Source organism: Colias eurytheme, chromosome 2 (assembly GCF_061535395.1).
Source record: "Colias eurytheme isolate Ceu_HAF_F1 chromosome 2, ilColEury1 Martin Lab GWU primary, whole genome shotgun sequence".
Taxonomy (NCBI): domain Eukaryota; kingdom Metazoa; phylum Arthropoda; class Insecta; order Lepidoptera; family Pieridae; genus Colias; species Colias eurytheme.
The window spans coordinates 7,359,763-7,387,371 of record NC_142981.1 but is presented as its reverse complement, the minus strand read 5'-3'; the positions used below and the strand labels follow the sequence as shown (position 1 = coordinate 7,387,371).

At 32.4% G+C, this 27,609-nt stretch overlaps 2 protein-coding genes across 4 annotated transcripts; one reads left to right on the top strand and one right to left on the bottom strand.

Moving 5' to 3' along the window:
* Positions 1 to 403: 403 nt before the first annotated feature.
* Arpc5 (Actin-related protein 2/3 complex, subunit 5) lies at positions 404 to 7,388 on the bottom strand. The gene is made up of 3 exons (XM_090114065.1): positions 7,116 to 7,388; positions 931 to 1,003; positions 404 to 720 (listed from the first exon to the last, which is right to left on the bottom strand). The coding sequence occupies exons 1-3, from the start codon at positions 7,253 to 7,255 to the stop codon at positions 481 to 483; spliced, it is 453 nt and encodes a 150-aa protein (XP_089970191.1). The 5' UTR covers positions 7,256 to 7,388; the 3' UTR covers positions 404 to 480.
* A 2,242-nt stretch (positions 7,389 to 9,630) lies between these two features.
* On the top strand, positions 9,631 to 13,479 carry Ccm3 (programmed cell death protein 10 Ccm3). 3 transcript variants are annotated; one of them, XM_090114050.1, is made up of 6 exons: positions 9,648 to 9,692; positions 9,813 to 9,909; positions 10,280 to 10,457; positions 12,246 to 12,378; positions 12,461 to 12,622; positions 12,983 to 13,479. In XM_090114050.1, the coding sequence occupies exons 2-6, from the start codon at positions 9,838 to 9,840 to the stop codon at positions 13,065 to 13,067; spliced, it is 630 nt and encodes a 209-aa protein (XP_089970176.1). In that variant the 5' UTR covers positions 9,648 to 9,692; positions 9,813 to 9,837; the 3' UTR covers positions 13,068 to 13,479. The 3 variants fall into 3 exon arrangements, with proteins under 3 accessions (XP_089970170.1, XP_089970176.1, XP_089970182.1); XM_090114056.1 differs by having other exon boundaries at positions 9,658 to 9,680; XM_090114044.1 differs by having other exon boundaries at positions 9,631 to 9,909.
* Positions 13,480 to 27,609: the final 14,130 nt, after the last annotated feature.

The following is a 27,609-nucleotide window of genomic DNA, read 5'->3' as shown; positions in this document are numbered from 1 at the left end:
ATCATCAGGTAAATTTTTGTTTGAGAGGAAATCACGGAAAATAATTGTTCTTTTTTCATGTTCGAGACACCAGCTGACGTTTAATACACCATGCTGTAACCAGCTGATTATTTTTTTTCGTTGAGATATTGGGTTAGCTACAATTTGACAAATTTTTAGCTGAGAGGAAATGACTGAATATATTTTTTTTTCCTACGTGCGTGGGAGGCTACAGCCGCTCATCCCCCCAACCGAGCTCCAGCTGACGTTCACGAGGCTTCATAATACTATACTTTGATGCATTTTACAAATTACCGCTTGAGAGGAACTTGGTCATAAAATCTGCTGCTGGCTCCCTAACTATTATTCAAAGAATAATATAACCACAAAATGAAAATACACTCCTAAGTCAAATAAACAAGTATTTCGAATTATGGAATAATTTATTAAACATAATAATAGGTAGTACACAATATAGACATAATACAAAACAAAATTTTATTAAACTTTCATTCTATCTGACAGCACTCGCACAATGGATCCTGAACCCCCAATGTTAAATGCCTTTTCATGCCACAAAAGTAGATGTCCACTTGATCCTTCAGATGGGTATTCAAATCCCCTGTAGATGTATTTCATCAATATGTCAATATCATCCAAAGAAAGACTTCCAACAACTTCTTCAATTTGGGCAGACTTGATTGCTAGCAGAACTTTCAATGTCAATGCTAATGCATTGTCCTGCAAAAAAAGAAGACATTAAGATCTGTTATGCATTATTTTTTTATAATATGTAAGAAAATATGAAAGAAAAGCCAGAAATTGATAAGATATATATTATATATCAAAAACAGGTAATTGAAGTTGAAATAAAAAGAAAATAATTGTGTAATTGTTTTAATAATTTATGTAATTGTGAGTAAAAAGGCAAATACTTTGTAATATACCTACTTTTACTTGTTGATCTGATGTTCCAATTGGAGCATGGTTTAACACATGCTTGAGTGCATCAACATATTTAGCTGTATATATATGTAAAGAAAATAAGTGTTACAGTTTGCTTATTTTTATAATATAACAATGTGTATAAATTGGTAATTTTGGTTAAGAAAATATAGCAGTATAAATAATAATAATAATAATATTTATTTATTTTCCTCAAAAACTTACAATTACAGTTACATAGTATTACATAGTATAAATTGGAGAGGACTGGTGTCTGCGATAGGCAAAAGCCTGTAATGCAGATCGCCAGGCACTCACCCAGTCGAACCGCTTAATATTTGCTTAGTAACATAATATTAAAAACATGAAATAAACCGTTTAGAGGTACAAAATATAGCACAAAAGAGAAACAAAAGGGGAAATAAAATATCTTAAATGTTAGATAAAAACTTAACATTTTACAAAAGATAAAAAAAAAGTGAACAATTTATACAAGAATAGATTAATTTGTACCTATATTGTAGAGTATATGAGTGAGTGTGTGTGAAAGTGTGTGCGAGTATATGTGTATGTGTATGTATGTGTGTGTGTGTGTGTGTGTGTGTGTGTGTGTGTGTGTGTGTTTTATGTATATAATAAAATTTACTATAGTTTTACGTAGCGTATTAAATTCTCAGTAGATTCGTAATCGAGACTTTTTAGCCATGTTAAAGTTTTTGATTTGCAAGCACCTGTAGACAATGAATAAATAGACAATTTACCATTTAACTTATTATACAAATAACTACCTTGAAAGCAAAAGAAACGACGAGTGAATGATGTATTGGGTGTATATTGATCACAAACTCTATCTAATCGACGCTTTGTTTTTAATTTTTGAGAGTCATATATCAGTAAACTGTGTTGTCTGAGAATGGTATGAAGAACAAAGAGTTGACGAACGGTCAAAACTTCCCATTTTGCGTAGAGGGCGGTCGTTGGGTGATAAAAGGGTAAGAAGGAACCAACCTTTAGTACAGCTCTCTGGGCTCTTTCCAGTTTTAACAGAGAAGTTTTCGGTGCTCCTCCCCAAGAGGTTATGCAATAAGAGAGGAGGGATTGACACAAGGCATAATATACAGATTTTATGACATCTTTATCCGCAACGTTTCTCAGGCATTTAAATACACAGATAAGTTTGCGTATTCTTCCAGATAACAAATCAATGTGTTCCTGAAAATTTAGCTTATCGTCCAACACAACACCCAGATATTTCATAGATTTTGTACATTGAAGTATTGGACACGAACAGGTAGAGCTATCAAAGTTGAGACAACGATGAGATTTGATCAGAAAAGTCTGCGTTCCTATGTTTCTGTTTCGTAGATGAAAGGCCATGTACTTAGTCTTATCTGTGTTAAGTGTAAGAACATGGCTATATAACCACTTGCAAACGGTATCATAACCAGATTGGGCATAAGAAATTGCCTCTTCCCACGTATGACCATAGAAAAGTAGGACTGTGTCATCCGCAAAAGATACTATTTCACCATGAGTTAAGGCTAGCTGACATAAATCGTTAATATAAACTAAGAACAAGGTTGGCCCCAATATACTTCCCTGTGGCACACCAAAACAAACAGGAATTTCTTCGCTGGTATATTCATCTATCTTAACCAACTGTGTACGATTTGTTAAAAAGTCTTTAAATAAGTCAAGCTGAGTGCCTCTAACACCAATATCTTCTAATTTTTGTAAAAGAATTGGGACAGAAACCGTGTCAAATGCTTTTGCTAAGTCTATAAATATGGCAACTACTTTCTTTTTAGTATCTAGTTTATTTACAATAAAATTTGTCACTTTATGTACCGCATCCGATGTAGATTTATTTGATCTGAAGCCAAATTGTGAATCTGATAATATTTTATTACTTTCTAAAAATTTTATTAATCTTAAATTAATCAGCCTTTCAAGAATTTTAGATAGTGAGGGCAAAATAGAGATTGGTCTATAATTGTTGACACAGTTTCTGTCACCACTTTTATAAATGGGTTGGATTCTAGATTTTTTGAAAGCCCTCGGAAAAACTCCAGAGGCCAGAGAAATGTTGCAGATATGTGTGATGGTTGGCGTCAAAATATCTTTATAAGTTTTTAGTATGTGGCTCGGAATCAGATCCAAACCTATGGCACTATCATTTTTAGGGTTCCGTAGCCAAAATGGCAAAAACGGAACCCTTATAGTTTCGTCATGTCCGTCTGTCCGTCTGTCCGTCTGTCCGTCTGTCACAGCCGATTTACTCGGAAACTATAAGTACTACAGTGATGAAATTTGATGGGAATATGTGTTGTATGAACCGCTACAAAAATATGACACTAAATAGTAAAAAAAAGAATTGGGGGTGGGGCCCCCCATACATGTAACTGAGGGATGAAATTTTTTTTTTCGATGTACATACCCGTGTGGGGTATCAATGGAAAGGTCTTTTAAAATGATATAAAGTTTTCTAAAAAACATTTTTCTTAAAGTGAACGGTTTTTGAGATATCAGCTCTCAAAGTCGTAAAAAGTATGTCCCCCCCCCTCTATTTTTATAACTACGGGGTATAAAATTCTAAAAAAAATAGAGGTGATGCATGCTAATTAACTCTTTCAACGATTTTTGGTTTGATCAAAGTATCTCTTATAGTTTTTGAGATAGGTTGATTTAACTGTAATTTATTATATTTGCTGCTACGGAACCCTTTGTGCGCGAGCCCGACTCGCACTTGGCCGGTTTTATTAAGATTATTAATAAGTCCTTCAACTTCTTTACAGTCCGTAGGTAATAAAACAAATGAGTGGGGGTGAGTATATTTAGTGTTATATGCTGTATAAAGGGGACTGTTAATAATTTTGTCCGCTAGGTTCCTGCCAATACCTGCAAAAAAGTTATTAACGTCATTCACGGATTGTAAGGGATGCTGATGACATAACAGTTCGTGAGATGACTCTTTATGCTTTGTTGTAAATGTTATATCTTTCAGAGTTTTCCAAAGCTTTTTGTTATTATTTTTAGATTCTTGTATTTGTAATGAATCGTACTGTCTTTTAAGTTTTTTTAATAAATTTGAGCAAAAATTTCTATATCGTTTGTAAGTAATTTTTAGTACGTCGTTACTCGGATCTTTTTTTAGTTTCTTATGTAGTTTATCTCGATTTCTCAAACATTTTAGGATGCCTGGAGTAATCCATGGTTTAAGTATTTTTTTTCGACAAGAGACAGTTATAATTTTAGTGTGCCGCATAATTAAGTCACGTAGAATATTAACAAAAGCATCAGTAGCAATATTAGCATCTTCTATTTTAGCTATGAAACCAAAATCCTTGCTGTTTATTTCATCATCAAAAGCAACGTAATCAAAGCGTTTAATAGTTTTAGAAGCCTTCAGTTGATAATTAATAGCAATGTACAACGCGACGCTATCATGATCGGTCACACTCGTGTGAATTACTAGACATCGAGTGATCTTCTTTGATTTGGCTAAGGCATGGTCTAAACATGTTTTACTGCGTGTAGGTATTGTATGTATTGGAAGAATTCCGTGAAAAGCTAACATATCTAAATAATGACCTTTATTGGTATCATTGCTTTCATTTGCTATGTCTATATTTATGTCGCCAACTAGAAATACATTTAACGTCGATGAGTATCCTTGTAGCAATTTATCCAATGACTGTATGAAATTACTAACGTTTTTATAACCTGGGGGGCGATAAATTGCTAAAACAACGGTATCAGAATTTATTTTGATAACCAAGCAATTCGCGTCCTGTATTATTTTTTCTTCAACCGATATAATTAAGTTTGATTTATAATAAACCACGACACCTTCATTTTGCGTCAGATTGTTTGCAGATGCAAAAGATTGGTATCCATCCAAATGGGGTATATTTTGTGAAGACAAAAGCCAGCATTCCGTTAAAATAATACAATCCCAGGACACATTCGACCTGACAATAAGAGGGAGTAGGCTATTCAGATTACACTTAATACTTCTAATATTTTGAGTAAATAATTTCAAACAGAGCTCAGAATTAGGAATCAGCGATTTACACGATTCAACATCACACGAATAAGAGTCAGCTATTTTAAAGGAGTCTATTTCATTTTCTAACTGTACTATGTCATTGAATTTTAACTAAATAACTCTTAACCTGATAGATTAACCATATTTCGTAAATACTGATAATAATTATTACACTAAGATGAATTGGCTTAAAATGTATATTTATATAGAAAAGAAGTGGTGTTGCTTGGGGTGAGTACTGTTGGGCATACTGTGTGGTGTTATTGTAGAGTGTGTTCTGGGGTAAAGTTATAATTTTAAGGTACTTACAATTTAAAATTTTGGCGAAAGTTAATATTAATACTAAAAATAAAAAGAAATTCAAGGCATAGGTAATATCAACAAAAACAAGAAAAATTACAAAAACTAGTCATATACGACATTTTAGTGCGTCTAGATCGGATTCATTGTCGATGCGCACGCGGGATTCATTAGATTTTCGTCGCAAATACACTCTTCCGTAGGAGGTCCAACAGCTCTCATATTTTTCAGACTTCATAAATTCTTTTGCTAAGAAGAATAGCTTTCTCACTTTGGGTGTTAAGAATTCAGCAACATAAACAGGTTTAACTGGCCCCTTGAGATTCACGGTAGCAGTACTTAGTCGCTGATTCGGATCTCTCTCTTTATTATACTTCCTGACAGATTTAAGTAAGCTTTCTTTTTTGAGATTTTTAATTTTCATGCGGAATACATCACGGATTTCGGATTCATGAACATCAACATTTACAGCGGAGCAGATTTTTTTAGTCATCTCTATTAAGCTATGTTTGTTCTCACTTTCGGCTGCAGGAATATTTTTTAGCTCAACGCATGAGGATCTGGAATTTATTTCCCACTGTTCTAGCTTCGTTTCAAGGTAATTTATACGAATTTTGTGCTGTTTGTTTTCTAACTGAATCTTTTTGACGTCATCCAAAATCTCATCATACTTGCTTGACATAAGTTCAATAGAGGTTTTGATGTCCTGATTTTGCTTTATAATACTATCCATGAATGTTTTTATGGCGTCATACTTTGATTCTTGCTGGGTCTTCATCTCATCCAACATGTTTCTCAATTCCACGATTGTACTATGAGTGTCGCCCGAAATCTCATCACACTTACGTTTGAATCGTTTAGATAAAATACATTCTCCGAGTTCCTTCCTATCTGTAGCATTTAGAGATGGGTCAGAACCGTGGTGTTGAGGCGCGGACGTCAATGAAATCTTCCTTGGGGGGGTTCTTGAGCATGACATTTTGTATATAAGTCAAAAAATAATAATTTTAGAATTATTTACACAGACTGCCAGTTTCTTCCAAAAACTACCAAAGTTTACGTATGGGAAATTTAAAACAGAGCGTAGGCAACACTGTGGATACAACGTCATGCGTGTGCGCAACTAGGAATTATACCTTTGTTCCTGCAGTTGCTGTCCTTGTCTAGCCGATGTATCACTAACTTCGTTGCACTTCTGCGCGCCTAGTACCCTTGATATTAATGTTGAGTGATATTTTAGTTTTAAATTAATAATAAAAATGAATATAATGACTTTCACGGAATACACGTCTAAACGCTGTCACGGTCCGCGGGGAAGAGGAGACGAGTATGATCATAAAATTGTGACAGTCTTTTCTCAGAAACAGTGGCATTGCATACTTTACAGAGCCCTCTTATAAAAATTTGGTGTGGAGCCCTTTAGTTAAAAAAAACATCTAAAATATTCAAATATTAACAGTTATAAATACAGGCATGTTTAAGAAACAGATATATGAAAAAAATTAAAGAACTTTTAATAATTTAAAGATTGCTAGATCACTGTCAACGCACAAGCACAAGCTTATTCAAGATGAAGATTCATTCAACATCATCTTTAATTGCTAGTTGACAGATAATTGCACATTCTATTGATCTACTTAATATCCAACCCTATAGTAAAGTCTATATTTAATAAGAATTTAATATGTCAAAGGCCTTTTTAAGACTTATATTATGCTTGCTTAGCTTAGATAAGTGTTATGAGTTATGCTTATGACTCATAGGTACCAAAGGTGGCTATTTCATTTGAATTGATTACTATAAATTATTGATAGAAATAAGTAGATATTATTAAAAAGGATATTGATTAAGAAGCGCACAAACTTCTCCTTCATCAGGCCCAGCGGGAACTGAGGGGTCAGCTTCATCTTCTCGAAAATTATCTTCATTGTACTGATCAATATCGATTTTACGGAATGCCGAACTTGACGTATTTTTAGCCATATTTTTTAAAATTGATTTATTGATAATATAGTAAAAAGAAATATAAAATGCTCAATTAATATTTAGATAAACAAAAATATTAAAATTGTAAGATCACTTCTGACTTTTGATGTTTTTGATAAGGTTTTTGACATAAAGTTTTACCGACGAATTGACGTTTGGGGTTGACATATTTTGTCAATAATTGAATGTTTTAAAATTTTCGCTTTGCAACTGCAACGAAATAATTTTAATATGAAAAAAGAAAGACAAAGATTTTCAAACTTATCGCTCATACGCTGATATTATCGAATAGATAGTAGAATCCGAGAAAACAGGCGGATGACTAAATTTATATTACCTATACTTGTATACGTAGTACAAGAAGCTTATATCTAATACACTGGAGATTGCACTATGACCATTAACTTGTCACAAGAAAATATAACCTTGAATGACGTCAGTGTTGTTTTTTGTCTCTTTCTGTGGGTGACCACACTGGTTTGTATATTCAGGATTTTTCGAAATAAAAAAAAACTAAAAATCATGGTCTATAAATAATAACGACATATATTTTTAACAGTATTTATATTATAATATTACTGGTCAACTTACATGAATAATTATCATTTTTATAGGTACATACCATTTTAATTGGTAGAGAATGATAGTTTTAAATAACGCTTGATAACTTTTGATCTCATACTACGATTTTTTAATTAAAATGAGTGCTACATACATTAAAACATCGTTTTGGTTACTCAAGCTTCAGTCTAAAACTTTTCAATATTCCAAAGGGAGAGTTGCATCGCTAGTGTTGATGTGTGGTAACGATATTACGGTTCTCAGAAATTCGTATGTCTTTCAGGAGCTGTACTTACGGTTACTAATGGTTTCATGGTGGTTAATTATAATATAATTAAAATTACTTTAACAGTTGAGACGCAGTAACAAGAATGTGGTAAATAAAAAGGTATAGCACTTTTCAAAAGGTATTTTTTTTCTGGACCGTAATCCTCAGGCTTAAAATGCAAACTGCATATTCTGGCATGTTGATAAATTTTACCCTTGATAGGCACTATGGACAGCCATTTATTTCTTTTTATTTCATTTTTGGAAAGCTGAAATACGTTAAACAAATAAATGTTAGGTTAAAAAGTATAAATTTCAATGTAAAAAAGAACAAACCACAATATGTGAGTGCAATACCGATGTCGTGTGTTGTTTCATTACTAGTATAAGATTTTTTAAAATGGTGTTCTAAATGTTCATCATAATATTGTTTAGCAATATATTATCGTCGCTATCCGTAAAAACCCATCATCATGGTTACCTTACTTGTTAAATTTGTTTGTTGAAAACTTGTTGAAAAATGATGAAAGTATTAGGAAAAGAACTTATTTAACATGATTGCTTAGTAAAATGATGATAAATTTGACGATTTTTGCCATTAAAATGATTCTAAACAGGTAAATGCACGAGTATTGAGGAATATTGTAAATAACGTAAATATACACTTGCCTGTGAAATTATAGGCCAGAATTTGGAGTCCAAAAACTTCTGCAATTTTTCACAATGCAATACATTATTAATATTCGGAAAATATTTATTAAATACGCAACAATATTAACTTAAATATTCGAAGCGACGCAATTTTTTTGACACTTATGCCATATTGTCAAAGTGAGAGTTGCTACAATTTTATTGTGGTAACTACCTATAATCAGGGAATGTCGCTTTTTAATAATTGGTTCAGATACTTATTTTATTTAGCATAAATAATAATTGTCTCATCCAACAATGCTTCTGAATGACGTTGTTGGCAATTTATCAACAAACTCATGTACAAAAACTAACCTTTTGTACAGAATATTACAGCATACAAAGTAGCCTTGGGAAAACTTCGTATTTACAGTGGCAATACCAAGTTAGGTGTGAAAGTGATAGAACACAACAATTTTCTTGTTACACGTCAAATGTTCATACTGAAATCTCCAGTGTATAAGATATACTTGACGTAGTATATTATTATTAGTCTGTGCCTATACTGTTTGATCTTATGTTTGATACTATCATAAATCATTGCAGACTTCTTTCCGAGGCACCCACAGGGAGAAATTATTTAATGTACAAGAGTTTGTTTTGTTTACTTGTAGAATTCTATTACATAACTAGCGGTCCGCCCCGGCTTCGCCCGTGGTACATGTTTACGTTTTCTCTATATAAGAACCATCCTCGTACTTCAAGGAATATAATAAAAAAAAAATTATCGAAATCGGTTCAGCCGTTCTCGAGTTATACCAACACATTTTGCGATTCATTTTTATATAATAAAAGATATACAATTGACATTTGTCAATGTAATTTACTGCTGTCATCTGCATTCTGCAGTCTGCTTATGTCATTGTCATTTTAATCGTCCAGAGTCGTCCAGACATTAGCAGCTGTAAATTTTAAAGTCGTGTTATTGACTTATTATTCTTGTCCTAGTTTTGTTGTGTTAATATTACAGACTAATATTAAAAGTTTTCATATATTGTATAATTTTAACATAAACCTAAATCCTTTCACTTTGCAGCTGTTCTATAAATTATTTCGTCAGAATGACAATGGGTGATGAATTACCTGTCACTTCCTTGGTTTTACCTGTTCTTATACGCCCCGTACTTACCCAGGTAAATATTATCAATGCTATAATATACTGTAGGATGTATTTTGATAGAAAGAGAAATTAAAGTTGGTACTTTGTGGCCATATTTAAACTTTTATATTAATAAGGTTAATAGGGTTGAGCAGTTATTCCTTAGTCCTTATGCGGGCTACTCACATACCTGCAGCAGGAGCAATTGCACCCTTAATTGGCTCCTTGTGATTTGTGATGTGTATAGGCAAGCAGGGGCAATTTAGTGTTAGTTATTAAGTAAACATATATATTATTAAAATTTATGTCATTTATTTGGTTGCAAATATCTATGTAACTTTAATGACATATAATTGTTTTAAATAATTTTGTTAATTGCATAAAGTGGAATATTTGTTTTATAGCTGGAAAAGTATCATGTGGGAGGATCGCAAACTTTGCGTGCAGCTTTAACTAAGGCTGAGGCTGCAGTACCAGGTCTCAACTATGACTTGGTGGCTGGTATTATGAGAAGAGCGGATATTCCAGTGAATATGAATGAGAGTTTACTTCGTTTACAAGGAACTCTCACTGAAGCTGAATGTAAGAGGATATATTTTCATTATGATTTGGCAATAATACATGTGTATTAATATTAATATATTTATTTCTATTCCATATCTATACAATAACTTAAAGATAATTTTTGTGTCTTGAGATGTTTGTACTTTTTTTGTAGCGAAGATTTAAAAATATCTATTATGACATAAATGTAGAATATGTTTTACCAAGATTAAATAAATTATAATGTTAAAAAAAATAAATAACAAAAAGTGCAGCACTCGCCTTACATTTGTAGATTATATCAGTTCTTCACATTGTAATACTGATATTTATAAATAGCTCTGCCACATGGTTTCACCGTCGGAAAGACCAATAGGCAATGGCTACATTACTGTCAAGTATTGTCAGTATTTGTTCAGTGGTTTATGCATGAAAGAGCCACTAACATACATAAATCCATCCTCGCAAACATTTATAATATAAGTAAGATAACATTAGTGTCCGACCGAAACTGGTTTCCAGGCCGAAACCGAAACCGAAACCGAATGTTCGGCCGTGGCTTCAGTTTCGGCCGAAACCGAAACCGAAACCGAAACTCACGTGGTCAAGTATGAAATTTCTAAAAATACTGAACTTTGGTGCATTTTACCTATTATTTTGCCTTAATTAGGGCATGAAATGAAAACACAGTATATTAAATTTGTTGTAATCATTTATTTAATATAAAATAAAAAAATTGTATTTTTAAAATATTAAGTAATAATAACAATTTTAATTTTTATTATTTTTTCAAATTAAGTTCTCAGTTAAATCAGTCATCTAAATCAAATCAGTAATTGTTACTGTTACTTTTAATACTAAGTTTTGGTATTTTGAGATCTTTCTCTTTATTAAAGAGTCTTTAATACTTTGGATTGGTATTTGTACTTAGAAGAATAATCAGTCTCTTTAAGGTACCTCTTATATAAAAATAATAATTATTAATTACTATTACACCCAGTTCCAATCTCAACATAGATAATCAAAAATTGTTTCCACCAGCGTGGGTCAACCAACGCTTTGACAGCGTCCGTCAAAGCGTTGCCGAGGAAAACGAAGTTAGGCGAGCGTGAACGTGTGTCACAACGTGTGTGAACTATAGTTGAGCCAATTTAATAGGCAACATTTGACGTCTATCAATTTTATCTTCATAGGGTGGTAACCTGCTTAAAAACATCGATTAAAGCGAATTAATCGATACGGACTTGAAACAATTGTCAATCGAACTTGAAACACATGTCAATAATTTATGATGATTTTTATTCCCAAGTAACCAATGCATTCGATTCTAGATGTCAGATTTCGATTTTTAGAGTAACATCTCTGGTATTTATAAAGAAAAAAGGTTTATTGACACAAAATTGTAGCGACGTCAGTTCTTTAAATAAGAAAATGTTTATTATGTTTAGAATGGTTTATCAGTAAAATCAAATCTTAAAATTAGTTGTATCGGTCATTATTATTATAAATATGTAATCGTAATTGAAAAAAGTTAAGCAAATGTGCAGTTCTAACAAAACGAAATATCATGTTATTCTATGTCGTCGTTACTAGGTTACGTTGTTGAATTTTGTTGAACTGTCAAATGTTGCCTATTAAAATGGCTCTACTATAAGTTCACTGAACTTGCGAAATAAGTTTCGGTTTCGGCAAAAGTTTCGGCCGATTTTGGCCGAAACCGAAACTGCGGCCGAAACTTGATTTTTGGCCGAAACTCGGCCGAAACCGAAACCGAAACCGAAAGTTCGGTCGGACACTAGATAACATACCGTCACTTTATATTTACAGGTACGGATTTAAGACTGAACAGATCAGAAGAAGCATTCCAAGAGTTAAATAAAAAGTCTGCAGCTCTCAAGAAAATTTTGAGTAGAATTCCTGATGAAATAACAGACCGTAAGACATTCCTGGAAACAATTAAGTAAGTATGGTGCTTATAATTATTAATATCCAAATTTAATCTATCAGTTTTATTATATGTAATTATTTAATTATTTTTATAGGGAAATAGCATCAGCTATTAAAAAACTACTTGATGCGGTGAATGAGGTTTCCACATACACCCCGGGGCCGGGCAAGCAAGCTCTGGAACAAAGAAAAAGAGAATTTGTTAAATATTCAAAACGCTTTTCAAATACTCTCAAGGAGTATTTCAAAGAGGGACAGTGAGTATTTTTGGTGATATATATGTTAAATCTCATACATAATAATAAAAAAAAGGAATTTTAAACAATGATATTGAATATCTTTTTATACCTTATAATTGATACAATTGAAAGATGTTTAAAAATCAATAGTAAATAAATCAAGAGTAAAATTACAACTTTAATTGAGAGGAGCATTATCACATTTTAGTATTAGGTGTGTTTTACACAGCACCATCCTCAAATAATGCAGAAATTTTGCATAAAAATATACTCTTGAATGTTATATTATGTCTTACGCCATTTTTAACCGACTTCAAGAAAATGAGGGCATTCTCAATTTTTATTTATTTATTAATGTTGTAATTTTTTTTGTTTCAGGGCTAATGCTGTGTTTGTTAGTGCATTATATTTGATACATCAAACAAATCAAATTTTGTATACAGTAAAAAGCAAATCTGAATAAGAATATAATTCGGAACTATTGAAATTAGTTGTTAAATATTATTTTATGATGTTGCAAAAGTATTTTGATTAACTCTTTAAATATTATTTTTATATGTTAACTGATAATCTAATATATTATAAAATTTATGAATAGTGGTTAGAAGGTCTGTCATGATTTTCATATAAATACTTTACATTAAAATGTTTTTTTGAAGCTAGATCACACTTTGGAATGACAACATGAATGTTCATTAATTGATGCCCAGGTACTTCTTGGAAAAATAAATTTTATCCAAAAATGTTGATATTCACAACATAGTATTGTGATGCAAATGTTATGGCAGACAATTATAGCAAACCATACTTGTTAGTTTAAATATGAGTGTAGTACATAAATGTCATTATTTTACATTAAACTATTATTTTAAATATTTGGGCGTTTTTTTTTATTCAAGTAAGTACATACCCAAAACAGAAATAATTAATTAGTTTATTGCCTAGCTAGCAAGTAGAAAGAAAAGCTAGATTCTAGGCAATAGCAGCCTTTATGTGCTGCGGCCGCTTAGCCTGTAGGCTGTAACTGACATATTTGTATGTAACCGACTACTTTAGACTACCTACTTTAAACGGACAGCCGATTCCACCTCAAACTATAAAAAATTATAATGACCATATATTGCTTCATTGATCATATATTTAACATTTGATCAATATATTTTCTCTTACCCGAATCTTAAAACCAAGAAAACGGTTGGTAGAAGAATTTTTATAAACAGAACTAATGCTTGCCAACTTTTAAAATTCCTTTTTTAATTTCTCAGGTGAATCAATTTCCAGATGCACTAAAACCAAACTTTTAAAAAGTATTTTTTTTTCCCGGATTCTAATAATCAAGATATAGTTATAGAATACTGTTTTTTTTCCCATCGTACTGTTTGTGCATTTGCATCGTTTTGTGCATGTATAGATTACGTGTGTCTGGAACTCATTCGTCTGGATCTGGATTGTAATAGGTCGTACAAACCGTACAAGTGAAGAAATTCGGAGTTGCGATTATATGGCAAACAAAACATTGGAATAAAAAAAATCGGGATTAAGTATGAAAAAATATTCAAACGTTTTTGGGATCTCGAATTTTGATATACAGAATATTAAAATTCGAGATTAAGATAGGTATGTAACCAAATATGACAATAGATTAACATGTAAATTATTATACTCCATCTTATTATACTTATTATACTCCATCCTTTTTGATCCTAGAACTCCTACCTACTTGAGAAAAAGATTTGTGTTTATGGGGTCTTCTCATGAACTCAATCTCCGTTCCTCCGACAATCCGCTTCGTATGCCTGTTCACACGTCCAAATTCTACGATTGCTCATTTACCGTACAAGCCGTAAAATTGTGGAACTCTCTCCCGACAACGATCAGTCATCAGGCAAGCCCAATCATTATATAGTTTTAAAAATTGTTAAGAACTACTATCTATTCCTTTAATGCTGTTTGTCTATGTTCTTTGCTGATTTAGTTACCTATCTATAAATGTTAATTTATTTTCCTCTCTTCTAATATTTGTATTCCTTTACTGCTCATTTCTCCTTTGTTTTTGTATAATAGGTACCTATTATTTGATTCTTAAGTTATCTCTATGTATAATTACAGTTTTTTGTATATGTATGTATTTATGCACTATCTACCTTTTTACTGATTTATTTTTCCTATATCCCAAGGTTGCCTGGAAGAAATCGCTTTTAAGCGATAAGGCCGCCAATTGTACATTTATTTTAAGTTACATATCGTTTCTGTTAATTCTGTTTTTGTGTGCATTGTACAATAAAGTGTTTTCTATTCTATTCTATTCTAAATTAACAGAAAATGATCCTATTTTAAGTGCACAAATGTTCAATGAACTTATAAATATTTTAATCGTATCCAATCTAGGAAATTATATAGCGGTCTTAGATCCACCGGTGACAAATATTAATTCATAAAAAATGCTATGAAATAGGCGATTGAACGGAACAGTTAATAATGAATACGTTGCTGTGAGAAAAAGAGTTTGTATATAAAAAGCAGTTTTTCTAAATCGGGCGTTAATGGATGGTAATACTTTCGTGACCAGGTTGACTCGGGTCATGAAGCTTGTACTGCGATTCGTCTCGTCGTGCGACACCGGACAATAGCCGGTCACCAGTCGTGCCTGTTGAACTCTACGCATCTCGGTTATTTTAAAGCGTGACACTTGACACAGCCTCTCGAGGTCTCCAACCTCAAGAATTCGGCGTTCCAGGAAATTAATTTGTTTTATTTACGAAAAGGAAAAAGTGTGTTTATTCCTTTTATGAAAATATAGTAATAAAGCTACTTTATAAATTGGTATTGAAAAATCAATGAGTTTTGTTTTATCTAGTCAAAAGTAATTTTGATTGCAACACATGAATCTAAATGTTAATACGTTGTACTTAAACTACGACACCATTTAAACCTACCCACTTACTCCACTTATCTTAAATCTACAATCGATACATTACTAGGTAGGTAAGTACAACAAGTATTGCACGTTTAGTTTGACAGCGACCTTATAATACAACAACAATAGGTCACTTTCTTTCCGGATCAAATACGACGGTTCATCTCATGGCACCGAATCCTAACAATGAGTCAATCATGCGGATCATTTTAAATATTCATAGCTTTAAAGCGGAGGCGTAATCGATTTTAACTTCGGCGCGTTAGTTCTGCTTTTGCTCTACATTTATAAGATGAAAGTCTATGATATGTTCACCTTTTGTCACGTTACTCCCTATGACCCTATATTTGTTAGCTTTTCATCCATCACTATTGATATGTAAATCAGATTTTCACAAGCTATGGTGATGATCTACAATACATTATCAAGCGCACTTTCAAGTGTAAATTTGCCTTGTTTTTATGTTAAGGATAAAATATTTATAGCAATATTTCTAGGTACTTATTCTGCTTTGCCATTTGTTTTGTTATTCTCTTCATTGAGGATAATAAACTGAAGGATATAGACTAGCTGTTACCGCGGCGTCGCGTCGCCCACCTGGATCTGTGCATGTAGATATTGTTTTATATTTTCAGCAACTTCGGTGATATTTTTTTGTAAAATTGAAACAATATTACTTATTTAGTTATATACAATATTATTTAGTAATACTGTGGACGAATTATGCATGGTAACTTATGTTTAGATAAAAATTAAAATAATAGATATTATGAGTATAATTTTCTTAACACTTACTAGGAAAACGAAAATTCAAAGTTTTATTATCTACTAATCATGTTTAAAGTAACAGAATTATTTCAAGGGTCGGTACATACCGTATAACCTTTCCAACGTGCCAAAAAATTTTTTTTCCAAAATAAATATAATTTATACATTTCATTCCTAAAACTAAGTAGATAGTAGTAGGTACTATTTCATGTTTCATGTGATATGTAGTTAGTTTATAATTGAATATATAATATTATTTTAAAATTATAATAAGATATATTATGTTTGTGATAATTAGAGATAAAATTAAAACATTATATGAAAGTTGGAATCTACTCGAATTTATAATTTTTCTGTAGAAACTGAGGCACAGAAGTAGAGTCGAGACTCGAGTAGGTTCTATAGAACTTAAAAAGAAATAGGAATAGAAGGATATATAATTATTTTATGGAACTTACGTCCATATAACTATGTACAAATTTCTCTTAATAGATTTAAATTAAGCATTTTAAAGTTAATACCCCCTTTATTAAAAACTATATATATACTTACCTAACTGATAGTTTTAATTCTGTAATTTTCATACTTGCCGATTTTTCTTTTATAAAACAATATGAAATTCAGAACGAGGTGGAGGATTATTATTGTACTAGGTAGGTACATATTGCAAACTTTTAAAATTATCTAAACTAGTCAAAAAAAATCTAGAAACATTATTGAATGTTTGTGTTCAAAATTGATGTGTGCCCATTATAAATTAGCATAGCAGACTACTGAAAAAGCTAGTTGACAATGCAACACATTCGGAATTGATTGCGGAGGAGCATCCCATAATTGTTGCACATCAATCTCCGTTCCTGGTTGCAAAAACAAGCATTTGTTATTGAAGATATTATCATTCGAATTCGATAACCGAAATGTAAACGTAATTTATACCAACTATTCAAATTGTAACATTATACAGAACGAAGTGCATGAAAGTTCAACGTTGAATTTCACTTAATTCAGAATCGAGGAGAATTGTAAGCAACTAGGCATATTCTATTTCTAAAACTCAATAGAAAGTATACAATTTACTTTAGTTTCGTCATGATTTTGAATTTATTGAAATATATATTATTTGTGATTAGTTAAGAAGATAATTATTTCTAGGCAATGCAAAATAGGTATAATGTACCTACTTGAAAGACTACCTATAAAATATACCTATTTATTCTGAATATCAAATATGAATATTCAAATACATAAGACCATGGATTGATCATATAAAAATAAACATTTTTTACAAACGTTTGCATAAAACAAATAAATAATTTGGACCTCGGTTCGGTTCATACAGATTAATGATCCTATTGATTATTTTGGCGTCCTTTTCTACTAAAATTTAATATAACTTTATAAAAAAAAAATCTTGGTGTACCGTAAACCTAGTTTCTTATGTCTAGATTTCCTGAAACAGACAGATTTCAAGAAAAATATTGATGTAGTCAAGTTGGCGGTATCATATATTTCCCTAAATGATTTCAGAATTGATAAATTTCCATGTTTCAGCAGACAGATGTGTCGATGAAAAGTTTGACGGTATAGCAACCCGTGTCTAATGCGATGCGTAATAAAATATTTATGGAGCATCTGCTGGCGTCGGGGCAGTGGAGGTGAGGTGCGGAGCTCGGACGCATATGCAATGGCGACTCCAGGCGACGATCCACAGGCAAATCTATGCTAATTCGTCACACGCTGAATAATGTGCTGTTTTGACGGGTCAAGTGTCTGTTTCTTGTATCACAATACATTATCTAGGGAGTCGATAGCATTTTTAAAGTTGTAAAGGTGAATTTAAACGAGACACATTTTAAGTACCTACATACTAATCGATTCTATATTTTACGGATGTGTAAATAAATATGAAACAATGTGTAACATATGATAGAATAGTAGTGCGTTTAACGTAGGCAGCATCCATTAAATGAATGCAAATATGTCGCTTGTGCGGATTTGCGGAAGAGTTCCCACAGCGATCCGGAGGGTCACTCGTGGGACAACACTGTATTGTTGGCGGTTGCGCGAGGCGCCGGCACCGCCGCACCCGGCATCTGCTCCCTGTCGTGGGAGTGTGCAGGGAAACTGATCGCACATCACCAACAATAACACACAAATCAACGAGCCGCCCGTGGCAGGTCGCCCGAACGCACCCCTCTGGAAGCTGTGGGAACCGAACACTCGATTAATAATATCATGAACTTAATCCCTATTTCAAAACAAGCATAGTCTAACATGGAGACCCATTGCACAATGAATTTTGACCGGAACTAAATATTGTTATTTGTTACCAGTATTGCTAACAAATACAATATATTTTATCGGTATAGATTCTCACGTCCCACACTATGTAATCAATGTTTTTAGAACGTAATCTGTATTATACTTATTATACTGTTTTTATCGAATTTAAATTAAAGTAGATATGTTTGTATTAGGTATCTCCATAAAATTTAATTGTATATGTGTGCGATACAGTCTACATTCTTATAGCTACGGGCTACGAGTCAGCTCTATAATAACTTATCTATGAGTATTTTTTCTTTTGATGGTAGGTTTGGGTCACGTAGTTAGCAGATAATTCGATCGGTATTAATAATATAACTATAGTTATATATAATACATAGTAGCTATTACCTATTAATATCGTATTTTGTTTATGGTATTACTTTGTTAAAAACTATATTAGTATTAGTATTAGTATTTTATTCATTAGTATAATTGCGTCATATCATCTCATATGAATATTCATTAGTCATGAGTGAGGGGTTGGTACGATATTACCATCGAACTATCATCATACACCACCTGACGCGTATGGTCAACATTGCGTGACCATATCCAATGTAATTGTGGCTGTCTGAGCTCATCAACAAATTGTCGAAAAATGTTTCATTTATGTTATGCTTTCAATTTTTATATAGTTAGAGTTATTGAATTTACTAACCTACTGTTAATAAAATATTTTATTACATTGATATATGCTGGCCACAAAAGTATTACTGATTAATATATGTATAAATGAATCTTTGTACCTAAATATAATAACTTAGGTACATTTATTTATACGAAACTGTATTTAACACTTTTGTGACTACCTTCATGTCTGTCAGCCTTCAGTAGTTCTAGTAGCCTTCAGCTACCTCTGCCAGTAAGTTATCAACTCTGGTTTTACGAGATTGTATTATGCATAAGGCTTGATAATTATTATGTATTTAGTTTAAACTATACATTAATATATTTACGAGCTTGTTTGTTAAAATCATCATTTTACTCATTTTTCTAGTAATGTATCTCTGTAAAATATAATTGATCACTGGTGATGTGCAATGGTATAGTAGTAAATAAAACACGTAACGTTCCGGACCATAAGTTTTTGATTATATCGTCCGCGTGTGCCAACTGTCAGCAGTCGCGTGCCAGCTTAATAAGCTCTTAATGAAATTAAGGACTGTTGCAACCTAACATATTGTTAGGGATGACCGACAAAAACGTAACAATTAAAAATGTTTGTAGCGGCACAATTTGGTTTTAATAAATTCATAAGAATACAGAACAGAAATTATCTAGTAGGTAGGTATGTATTTAGAGTTGTAATAAGAGTTGTACTGTCTTACTGTAGTATTTAAGCATTCATATTTTTATATACTATCTATTCCTTTAATATAATATTTTCAAGTTTGCAATAATTGTCTTATAATCGAATCTAGATATCTAAGATAAATAATATTGTGGTAGAAGTTTAATAGGTTATTTAATATTTATGTAAAATTATGGTAATTATAATTAATACAACTATTCATTGATAGAATAATAATTTGTTGTTGTAGCCGTCCATCATGTATAAGTAACTATACTATTAAATATATTACATACTTTACCGATAATTCCAGTTATTTCGATACGCATCCAGAAACATCTTGTGATTGTATTCCGGGTGCTAAGGAACGATTGTATGAAAGCGGGACATTATTAGACCGGGAGATACTGACACAAAATTTCGAGTCATTTGTAACAGGATGGCGGTTCTACAGGGGTCTTAGTACGCAATGACAAAAAGAAAAATGATGGTGTGAACGCTGGTACCGGTGGGTTAGTCGCGTGGGCGTTAGTCGAACTCGTCGGAAAAATAGCAAAAGTCAAACGATTTGTAACACAAAAATTTTAGAATTTACCGATAGCCCATAAAAAAGAAGTAGGCGGTAGTGTCATGCCATACTTTTCCGGTATGACTTACAGCCCGCCATACCGACGCGAATGTGTTGATTTAAAAAAAACAATTATTCAACCATTTGTACCAAGCTAACTTTTGCACAGGTAACCATCGTCGTGCAGCCATTTACGAAAATCGCCATGCCATACTTTTCGGACGATTCCAAATGGTCGCCATACCGCCGAAAATCTGCAAAATTTTTTTATTTCGCCTATCTTTTTGTACCAGTATTGCATTTGGCTTTTTGGAGAGTATTTAATAAAATGTGACCATTATTATATTTGCCATACTTCTAGTAGGGGGAAAAAGTACTGTCATACTTGAAAAATAAATTTATTATTAATTTATATAAGTGAAGATTTCCAACACCTAGATCTTTGAAATTTTGTATTTATATTCGTTGATCCTCAAACTTACAGGAAAAATAAGTGCCATACTGTTACAAATCGTTTGACTTTCGCTATTTTCCGATGAGTTCGACTAACGCCCACGCGACTAAGCCGCCGGTACCAGCGTTCACACCATCATTTTTCTTTTTGTCATTGCGTACTAAGAACCCTGTAGAACCGCCATCCTGTTACAAATGACTCGAAATTTTGTGTCAGTATCTCCCGGTCTATATTCACTTGAGTCGATCGCATTCTTATTGAATGCGTAATAGATTTGTCTAACTTAGATTTCATTACATCGCTGAATGATTTATAGGTTCAAGTATTATTGAAACTATTCATAATAAGTACAATAATAATAGACTAAGCGTATGCGCATTTTTTACTTTGATGTTGTAGAAGACAACATCAGCTGTCGCATTAAATAAAGAAAATAATATTCTTATCTATTACTATCCAATAAGATTTTAACAGTTATACTCGATTATCAGAGAGAGGTTAAACAGATTCTATTTGATATCTGTAGCTAATATATGTAGCATCTTCTGTATCTAGGTATATGATATTGTTATAATCATTGGCAGTTCCGGGGTAGAGCAAGTAGAGCTCCGGCTCTACGGCCTACGCACCAGTTTGTAAGTGGCGCTGATATCACTAAATATTAGGAATTAAAAAAATATTTTTAGTATTATTTGTTGAAGTTGGTAAATAATTATTATAATTAATATATACGATGAAAATGATACGCAGGCCTCGTCAAACGCCATCGACTTTCGGCTCTACCCCCAAAGCGAGCTACGGAAGGCGCTGTTCTTGATTTTAACTTAAATATAATATATTTATATATATATAAATATAATATATATATATATATATATATATATATATATATATATATATATATATATATATATATCTTATATATAAAATTCTCGTGTCACAATGTTAGTCTGCATACTCCTCCGAAACGGGTGGACCGATTCTCATGAAATTTTCTGTGCATATCGGGTAAGTCTGAGAATCGGCCAACATCTATTTTTCATATGTACCACGGGCGAAGCCGGGGCGGACCGCTAGTATAAATATATAATATATATTATGTGGGTAGTGGGTACCTAATATCTAACTCGAATAAACTTATACAGAGCACCCCTGGCCCTATGCAGTTAGTGATTGTTATCAATATTTTAGTTCTAGACAAATATTGGAGATATTTGTAGGGACATTTCACAACTTGCAGGTGGTTGTTCAAAAGTAAATATATTTATGAATACACATTCGTATTCGCTATCGATTTCCTATGTATGTATGACACAGAAATGTCACAAAGATTTGCTTCATACATTATCAGGGGAGACCGTGTTTATTTACGGGTTGCTTAATGTCACCTATTCCTGTAGCGATCCCTTCAGAGACGCGCAGTTACTTGAATGAACACGTGCGCTAAAGCAAACAGATGTGTGCTAGTATTCACACCGGCTTCTTTCAGGACCTGATAACGCCGTGCGAAAGCAATGTACGCATAAATATAAAAAATGGGGCTATCGAGGGCCAAGAGAGTTGAAGTTAGAAATGTATTTTTCTGGAATTGGAATTCAAATGAACTTTATAAAGAACTTTATAAAGAAATGAAATTTAGAAAACAATTCCTGAAAAATGAGTGCTTAATTTAATGTACATTTAATTTACGTCTACACTTAGTAAGGGGAGGAATTCAAGAGGGAGAGATTTCCGCATAGCGATAGGCGTTCAATTCTTTTCGTTCAATTTACTTGATATTCACATTGACAATTTAACGAATTAATATATAGTCGGTAATAGTTTCTATATCATTAAATATATGTATTAGGTACTATTACTGACTGGCCGGTTGGCTTGGTTGGTAGGGGCCCTGCCTTCCAAGCCAGAGGTCGTGGGTTCGATCCCCACCCGGGGCAAATATTTGTGTGATGAACATAGATGTTTGCTCTGTGTCTGGGTGTTAATCCATACTAATATTATAAATGCGAAAGTAACGCTGTCTGTCTGTCTGTTACTCAATCACGCCTAAACTACTGAACCAATTTTTATGAAATTTGGTATGGAGATATTTTGATACCCGAGAAAGGACATAGGCTACTTTTTATCCCGGGAAAATGACGCAATCCCGGAAATCCCACAGGAACGGGAACTATGCGGGTTTTTCTTTGACTGCGCGGGCGAAGCCGCGGGCGGAAAGCTAGTTATCTATATAAGTATTTATTTAAAATTATATATGTATGTTTATCAGCCATCTGGTTTCCATAACACAAGCGAAAGCTTAGTATGGGATCAGATCGTGCCGTGTGTGAAAATTGTCCCGAAATATTTATTTATTTAATTATTTATTACTTACCTACTTTAAAAAAGAATGGGATTGTAGTTCAAAATCATGATAATAAAAAAAGTATATTAACTTTTGTAAATCTTTTTTAATTGTTATTGTGTTTTATACTTCTTCGAAGATTCCAAGTTTTTTTAAGTAACTTAAAAACATCGTGTATAATATCTGAGGTTTAAAAGGTGACTGTTCAAGTAGATAAACCTATACTGCATACATTATTCTGAAATGTGAATCATTTACATTATATCTAGTTTTATAAAATGATGAATTTAATGACATATCTGGGGGCACGGCAGTGCCCCCGCCAAGTCGAGCAAAAAAAAAGCGGCACGGCCGTACCATCCTTTTCTCGAAGCAATTCGGGCCTTTTTAGACCCCCTATAATTCGGTTGTGGATAAAGCAAGAAACCTGAATCTTCATTACAAGTTTACAAGTTGCTAATGAATTATGACACACTACTCACTATTTTATTTTCGGACTCTACGGTGTATAACTCTATGTTCCTTATATTATAGGAGCATGCAGTTCTACTGTGTCGCATGCTCAGTTGTTTGTTGCTATCTAACAATTAAAAACCTTTACTCCAGCCTGATATAATGTAATACATATGTAATGCAAATAATAAGTTATCTACGTTCGAACACGTGCGCCGCGACAGCTCGCGAGACGATACACATACATCACAGCCAACAGAGAGCAGACCGCAACTGTGAATTATGGCCATCGTAAAACTTAAAGCTATTCCATATAACGCGTCTTTAAATGATAATATTATTATGAAATGTCCACCTAAGAATAATATTTCCTGTCTACGTGTTAATTTGCAGTGCCGTAATTCTTTTTTTGTTCTTGTAATAAGGTACATCATTATTATGTAGGAGCCTTATAATCTGATTTGTAAATACTGTGTATATTATCATTATATTATTATATAACTTTATTTATAAAGAGAACAACTGATCATATAATAAAATTATGATAATTTAAACACTTCCATATAAACGAGAGTAACGATTTTTTCCGACAGCTACTCCACTTACCATGTCCTGGGAAAGGGATTGTACACACCTGCTCGAAGCTTCCGATTGCTTATTTTGTTGACTTTGTAAAGGGAGATCCGTTAAATAGCTCCGATAACGATTATTCTGTGGATCACAAACGAGAACTAGTTCCTTATTAATTCGTCATAAATATGCACTAGTTTTTTGATCCGGTTTCTTTTGTATTCTCTGTCGTGATCGGGTTCTGTTTCATCTGTGTGAGTTCGATTAAGTTCGTTTCATAAATATTTAACAGCTAAATTAAAATATTTTTACAGCTATTGTCATTCAATACGTTCAATGATAAAATATATTCCACCTAAATATAGAAGAATGTATCTAAAGATGAACATTGCCCAAATTATAATTTTCACTTGTGAACGATATTTAAATTAAACCGGCTAGTTTGTCTAGCGAACCATCCTCGAATGATTAAGAGTTTTTCAATGCATATGATTAATTATATTTTTTCTGATCAATTATTTCATGGATTTCATTCTTAATATTTTTATCAAGAGATATTCGGTAAAATCATTATGCATTGCAATTACATCATCTGTTTATTTGATTTATTTTGTCTACCAATTACGAATGTAATTACGTTGTGGAATAATTTCTTCATAGTCTTTCAATATGAACATATTGAATATATAAATACCTTATCATTTCATTCAGATTTTCTTGGCTGGCTCGGTAGATAAATTTTTATTTTAGAACAGCATTAGACACCTCCATTTTTTTCATTATTTTTTCAAACTAAAGGGTTGTCAGTTAACTCGGGTAACTGTTAGAAAAATTAAGAAAACCATTTAGTATGTAAATATACGCAATAGTAAGCTCTTACGTTTTTTTGTTTGATTTATCGACCTTGATTCTTGTATTTCTTTTGTCATTGTTGAATTATCATTAAAGTTATAAAATTACTTACGTGTACCTACTGTACCTGAGTTTTAATGAGTGGACTGTTATAATTTTGTAGCCATAACTCTTTATTTTATAAGGCTGTAGAAAATCTAAAAGGTGAATTTTCTATTATTCACAACTATTTGAAAACTGTAATATTTACTTATAAATATTTGAATGAATTTATTTTAACCCAATTAAACATGAGCGATCAGTTTAAAATTGAAATATTCGTACCGCTCGCGTTTGCGTCGTCCGGATGTAAAGACTTAAATTATATTTTATTTATTTAAGAGAGCACATATAACACGTGCTACTAACGTACATAATGTTCAATGTTCAGGTAGAAGGGGGAGCATACAGCTGTCTCCACAACACTAATATATTAAACCACGCCTTTACTACTTATCTTCGTCTCATTTGCTTACTTGTAGTGATATCTACAGTTTGGTTTATAGATGTTTAATTTAATATAAATTTTCAAATCAAATAGATATAAATAAAAGAAATTTCCATTATTCTTTAATTTGTCTATGCTCTATTGCGCCTAGTTTTCTCAAAGTGGAACTACTTACCTAGTTTAATATAATTTGTAAGCTTTGTTATAAAACTCATATCGTAGGTACAATATCCTTTATCAGTACCTAGTAAATCTTCATCAATTGGTGTTTTATTGGATTAATAGAAACAAATACAACATTTAACATTTTACCAAATATAGGCATTATAATACAATGTGAATAATTCCTTTATCTACGGTTGGTAGCTTATACCTTTGCTAACAGAAATCAGCTGATGATTTCGTTTTTTTGCTCACTGTCATACAAAGAAATATTAACTCAAAAAGCGTCTGCATGGCGGAGCTTTGCGTCAACGGTGATTTTTTCTTTAGGCGGGAAGCTCGCTTAGTACTGCAACCTGTGCAGATTCTATTGTTGGTGTGGAATGCGTTGAAATTCGTAGCAGCTGCCCGAGCACATGCTTAATGCTCATATGGGTTTTTGTAATATTGCTTGCGCAAATAATTTTTTTTTATATAAACTTTATTAAATAAACTTTAATAATCTTCGAAGAAACTGAAAATACTGAAATATGTAGGTATATTTAATGAATAAATACGAGGATTTTGACCAAATTCCAGAAAACTGGTTATGGAAAAAGTCAATGTCTTTTATAGATACATTCAGTTAAATATATACGTAATTTTAAGATCGAGCAGAGTTATAAAGATTAGTCGTGCGTTTATTTTCATTTGGTTTGTGTTTATATTTTTAGGACCTATATTATGATAAAATATTATCAAAGATGATCAGCCTTACCTACTTATTAAATTGAGTACATTTATGACTACCAATCAAGTATTATTATTAACAATAATAATTTGTACGTATGAAGAATTAAAAAGAAAAATTATTCAGATAACGTGTGTGTTTTACAGTATGCCAGTACTTCTAAATTATAAATTCGTTTAAAACTTTCAAATTATCTGATACCTATGTAACTACGTAAATATCTGATATACCTTTTCGAGACAAGTGATGTTTTAAATCAGATAATCGTTTAGTAAAAGTCACTAGTTTTATAGGTAGAGCCGTTGGTAGAGCCTGAACTCAACGTAGCGTAATTGACAAGTACTGAGCACGTTTTATATATACCTAATAGTGGCTACGTCAACATCTCATCGATTAGCTTACGAAACGATCGAGATATTTTGTTATAGATCTTTACAAAATCATAACGTACCATGATCCTTATGACACAATCAAAAGTTAAGAATCTATAATATCCTAATGATGCAAAGCGAAAAGCGCTGATCTGATAACATTAATTACTTAACAAATGCCCTCAGCAATCAACATGATACGATATTATGACTCACTTAAAAAATGTACAATAATCACTTACTACAAAGTACAAATTAACTTGAGTAAAGATGTTGCGTGCTACGGTAGCTGACCGCAATAATGTGAATGGTTTGTTAAAACGAGATAACTCGTTATTTCGTGCGATTGAATCAAGATTGCTTTTTTTATTACGTCAACATTTTACTGAAAAGTATTTTAACCGTTCGACTCTATAATTTTAACAGTTATTAAGTGAACTATAAACCTTAACAAAATGACAAATATTTGTTGGAATGGTTACAAATTAAAACACGCATTAATTGAAAATGAATAACGTTTGATTGCAGAAAGTTCAAATGTAACTTTTGCTACAATCAGTAGAGAATGCAAAATTAGATAGCATTTCCGCAATTTACTTGGGATTGCAAACAATAGAACAAGTGGCAGGGCGTTGTCGGTGTGGCGAGGCGTTTAATAATTTACAACAAGTTATTAATGTGGCGCGCGCCCGCGCCGAACCAGTCTGGCG